Source organism: Microtus ochrogaster, chromosome 8 (assembly GCF_000317375.1).
Source record: "Microtus ochrogaster isolate Prairie Vole_2 chromosome 8, MicOch1.0, whole genome shotgun sequence".
Classification (NCBI taxonomy): domain Eukaryota; kingdom Metazoa; phylum Chordata; class Mammalia; order Rodentia; family Cricetidae; genus Microtus; species Microtus ochrogaster.
This window is the reverse complement of record NC_022015.1, coordinates 6,583,174-6,588,565: the sequence shown is the minus strand read 5'-3', so window position 1 is coordinate 6,588,565 and position 5,392 is coordinate 6,583,174. Positions and strand designations below refer to the sequence as shown.

At 47.8% G+C, this 5,392-nt stretch overlaps 1 protein-coding gene across 1 annotated transcript in view; it reads right to left on the bottom strand.

Annotated features, from left to right (window-relative positions):
• Insc (INSC, spindle orientation adaptor protein) overlaps positions 1 to 5,392 on the bottom strand; it is a 106,328-nt gene that overhangs the window by 1,457 nt on the left and 99,479 nt on the right. Inside the window, exons 11-12 of the mRNA XM_026781469.1 lie at positions 4,349 to 4,504; positions 2,974 to 3,050 (exon numbers count right to left, since the gene is read on the bottom strand). Of these exons, the coding sequence (XP_026637270.1) occupies positions 2,974 to 3,050; positions 4,349 to 4,504 (233 nt within the window). The remainder of the gene's footprint in view (positions 1 to 2,973; positions 3,051 to 4,348; positions 4,505 to 5,392) is intronic.

Genomic DNA, 5,392 nt, shown 5'->3' with positions numbered 1-5,392 from the left:
ACAACACTCTCATCTCCCCAGTGATGCCATCCTTGGCTACCCTAACAAAGGACCAATCTGTGTCCCTCTCCCTCAGCACACACCCACAGCTCCTGTGCCCTCTCAAAGCCTTGTTCTCAGAGTCTCCTTTCTTGGGAGGGTTTAAGTCAGTCATCCCCAGATCTCATTTCCAGACACTCAAGTATAAAAACAATTGCCTACTGCCAGCCACTTTGCCATGGAAAAATCAATCCTGTTTGCCAGGGGGAATTCATGCTGCCATTTCCTCCACAAGGGAGAAAGTAATTGAATCATCTTATCCTCCCCTCACCTGAGGGCAGTCATCAGACCAGAAGAAGGCCCTGGGAACAGAAAAGAAGCTCCCGACTCCATTGACCCAGCTAGGCTCCATGCATCTCTCATCTTGCTGCCCAGAGGCATACACCCCAATATTGGAGCCTTTAATAAGCCAAGCAAAGGACATCCACCAGAATCAGTGGCTAGGGAATGGGAACAAGTCAACTAATTACAAAGTCATGCAAGACTTAGTATCCAAACTCAAGGTCATGTAAAAATACAAAGGTCTATACAAAGACTTTTGCCCTTAGAACATTCTAGAATTGGGGGAGACATATGAATCTTCCTCAAGTTAGAATAGTGAGACCAGTGTCATGAGAAAGTGGGAAAGAGAGAGAGAAAGCATGGCCAGAAACAAGAGGGTCTGTTCAACAGGCCCAAGCCTCCACAGAATTTCAAGAATCTAGAACATGAATGATATGGATTATATCAAAAGACAAGCAGGGAAACTGAGGAAATGCACTGTGTACTCCCTGCTTTTGTATCACAGAGGGCTCCTGGGAAACATCATTAGATGGGTATTTAGAACTGAGCCTCCAAGGCTGAACAACAGAGTTGGACAGATGGCGTTTGTTGGTGTTGGGGGAAAAACAACACTTCCAGGCAGAGATGGACAAGACCTGGAAACTATAGGAGGCCTTCAGGCCCCAGTGTCAGGTCAGACCCACAGTAAGAAGGGCAGAGTTGGTGGACAGTAGGTGGGGCAAGTCGTGGAGAACACCGTCAATTCCACGCAAGTTTGATGAAAGCATCACAAGGCAAATTGTCACGGGAGAATTCACTCAGCATCTGCATGGCGGCTGGGTTAGAACGGGGCTCTTCTCAACTCTCAAGAACAAACGTCATCCCTTTCTACTTAAAAGTTCTCTGACTGAAGGTGCAGCCAAACTTCCTATGTTCTCTGGAGAAAAATGCCAGCAGTAATAGCGACAAGCCCTCACAGCTGAGGCAGCCTGTAGTTTCCCAAGTGCTCCCTACGCCCTTGACTTCACCTGTCAAGTCCTTCAGTCAGGCAGTTGCTGCGGCCAGAGCAATGAAGATTAGGGGAGTTGGAGTCAACCATTATGTGTTTGTCAGGCTATGAATTTCTCCCCATTTTGCTTGATAGGAAAATAGACTCAAGAAATTGGAGGAGAAAGGGTTCTATCTACTGATCCTCACTGAAACAGCATCTCTGGTTGTTACTGTTGCTGATCTCTGGCCTTGGTCTATAACGGAGATCGCAGACCCCATTAAAGACATGGAAGGTGCCTTCAAATGGTATTTACTACCATGAGCAAGCGCGGTTTTAATACGCTATGTGCATAAATATTGAATAGTGGTTTTAACATAATTGGTGCCCTTTTAAAACTCCACATTAATTTTTTTATGCATTTAAAAATTATTTAGAAAATGGGAGAGGAACGTGTTGGGAATAAGTATTCCAGAGGGCATGGGGGAAAAGAAGGGGTTAATGGAGGTGAATATGCTTGAAATAAATTATATACTTGTATGAAATTGTCAAGAAAAGAGTCCGAGAAAAGGTCTAAAATCTTCACCAGACTTCCCAAGGCACACAGGAGATAAGAATGTCTGGTCTGCAGGAGAGCACTCTCCTATCCACAACTATAGCCCCAAACCTAGGAGAGAAACTGGCACATAAAACCATTCAACAAATAGTTACTAAATATGAGCTAGAGCACTTTGACCTATTCAGTGACACACAGCTCACCAAAGTAAGCCAGCATGGGCCTGCTGATGGCAACGGCAGCTGCCTTCTACAGCTCCGTGGTGCCTATCTAGAACTCCTGGAGATGAGCTGAGCTCAGTGAAGAGTGGGCAAGGGCAGGGCTTTGTGATGATTCAAGTTGAAGAAACCCTGTATTCACCGCTATTCCCGTGTGCTCTTTTAGGACCAAAGAGCTGGCTCTCTCTTCTCCTGGCTGTTTCCCCATGATGCCACACTTCCAGCTGTCCTGCTACTGTGTGCTGGGGCTCACCACAGCCCCCCAGGGGCTCCTCACAGCCCCACAGGGAGATAAGTGTGAACAGAGCATCCATTGCCCATCTGCTACTGTTGGTTAGTACCCTAGTCCCCGGAAGTGAAAAGCTCCCAGGATGCACTTGCTGGGGTTCACAGAGATCTTAGGAGATGGCTGAGTAACCCTCACTGTCCTTTCTTGCCCTCTCTGGTCATTTCCACAGCAGACAGTGCACCTAGTCGACAAGAGGGCCCCGCAGGGTTTCCCCTGGGAGGAAAAGGAGACTTTCCTCATAATCTGCTCACTTTGGACAGATGGCTGTCTATTTCCTGGTCCCTGTGTTCTGGGGGCTCCATGACATCAACCCTACCACTCAACAGCCCTCCCGACCACCTTTCCAGTTTTAACAGGTCCTTGTGAGTCCCTAGACCTAAAAAGTCACTGGGGTTGTGGGGATTGGGTGGGAAGCAGCTTCTCTCTCCTCATCTTTTCCTTGCGTTTCATCACAATTTTATCAACTAATAGTAATAGAAAACATCAACATTGCCATCTTAATTTGAAACCCAAAGCCTGGAGAAAGATCAAGGCATACCCAACTGTGGCTGAACCAGCTGCCCTGACCTCAGTCTACCTTCCTGAGAGCTTTGGGGGAAGTGGAGGGCAGCTGAGAACTCACCAGGCAGGCCACAAGCACAGCGTCACTGCTGTTCCGCTCAGAGGGCGATCTGCAGAGCTCAATCAGGCGGGACATACCTGCACAAGACACAAGGAGAGCGTCACAAATGACTTAGAGAAGCTGTGACCCAGAGGCGCTGGCCAGTTTCACCCACGGTACATGTTAATGCCAGTCTGCAGAGGGGCAGCTGAACCCACCTGGAGGAACACTTTCAGGAGAATTCCTACTTTCTGCTCAAGGGCAAGAAAAGTAGAGCGTCCGAGCCAAACCCACAAGTGCCAGAGCGCTGGGCTGGGCTCATCTTTGGTAAATGGTACAGGCGTGTTTTCCGTTTCTCTGAGCAAGGACTTGGGAGTATGTACTTCCAATTTTACCAACACAATATTTAACATTCGTACCTGTGCACTGGGGCCTCACAACTGTGTATTCCTCCAACTGGCTATGTCAGTCAGAAAATAGACTTTAGCTAAAATTATAAAAAAACTATAGACCCCATTAACATTTCCTGAGGATTTATTGGGGAAATGCTGTCACAAGCCAAAGAAGATACATGCCCTGCCTAAAAGCCTTCTTCAAGCCACCGGATCAGCAGGCCTATGCTGCCTGCCAGATGTACTTTGAGCATACTCTCAAGGTTCTCAAGTGCAGATCCCTTTATCTGTCGCCACCCTGTGCTTGGGGCTGGCATCCTATGTGGCAGTGGTTCTCAGCCTTCCCAGTGCTGCGATCCTTTAACACAGCTTCTCATGGTGTGGTGACCCCCAACCACAAAGTTATTTTCATTGCTACTTCATAACTGTAATTTGCTACTACTATGAACCATAGTGTAAATATCTGTGCTTTCAGGTGGTCTTAGCCAACTCCTGGGAAAGGGTCCTTTGACCCCCCCAAAGGGGTCATGACCCACACCTTGAGAATCACTGCTTCAGAGCTTAGCATAGAAGGGAGGTTCTGGAAGTTTTAGGCAAATAGGAAGCTAACAACCACGGAGAGAAATAATGGATCCTCTGCTGGTGAGCGAGCGAGTATCACTACTCAGATAACAGAATCAATGAATCGCTGCATGAATAAACAAACGAATGGAGAATGAGCGAAAACTAAGTGAATAAATGAGCAAATGGGTGTGAAAGAAATAATCGGGTTCTGAACGACAAGGAGTCTGCAGGTGCGTCAATACTCTGGCCAGCTTTATCTCTTGTTGCAATCTAGACTAGGGCTACACCCACGGTTTCTACCCCTGCATTTCCCACCACACAGAAGAGTAGGCTTCACCCCAGTGAGTCCTAATATGCGGCCCACTGACACCACCATGAAACCACAGCTACTTCTACCCCAAGCTCCCCACCCCATTCCAACCACAGCCAGCATCACTTACAGCTTAGCCGCACGGCCTCCTGGGCCACATCTGGGTCTCGGCAGAGGCGGGCGAGAGTCACCGCAGCTTTCTGCTGTACCCTTTCACAGGCTGCCACTTCAGCGGGAGTTCCAGATCTTGGCTTCTCGGACAGCATACCCATGATGAGCTGGACACCTGGCCATGAAGCAACAAGCAATTTGGACAGCTTAGACTTGCTCCCAATGTAGAGCGAGGGGGGGCTGGCTGGACAGATGGAAGCAGAGCACAAGCAAAAGCAAAGGTATAGTCTCAAACAGAGGTGGGAGACAGATATGACCACCTCTTTCTTCTCATCTAGAGGGATGTGTCTGATTCTAGTCTTACACTGTCTTATGTGCACAGTAAATGCTCAGTCCCCTGAGACTTCACAATGGTCTCATGGGCATGGTAATTCTTCTTTGATGTCCAGAGCAGGTAAGCCTGTTGTCCAGAGCACACATATCACATAGGGGTGCTGGGTGGAGCTTGGAAAACTGGGCCCATAATCTTGTCACCTCTGATAGGGCTGCATTGAGATAGGTCACAGGTGCTGAGTCCTGTGGCAGGAGGTGTCTTAATTGTAGGCTGGAGAAGCACCAGAGCAAATGGATTCACAGCAGGAGTGCCAGATGGAGGCTGCATCTAGTTCACGCAGCCTCCTCCTGTCTCCTCCCCAAACCACATCTGTCTCCTGCGTGTTCTATAAGGAATACCCACATCCATGCTACTTGTCTGCCTTTGCCCACCCTTTCTGAGGGGAGTGCCTCTTTGCCTCAAATATCTCCCATCCTACAGGTTTACAGCAGAAACCCACCTTCTGTATGAGCTGCCCCGACCCTCCACAACCTTAGCCCTGATTACCTGTTCCAGCTGGGAACTTAAACTAGACATAATCTAAAGATATGCTTTACTTTATTTTGTTGCTTCATGAATTATGTTGTGTGAAAGTTGATGAATTCCATACAAATCTAGATTTCTGATTTCTAACATTTATCTTCTGAATTGACAATAGTGACCCCCCACATACATTTCTATATGGCCAGA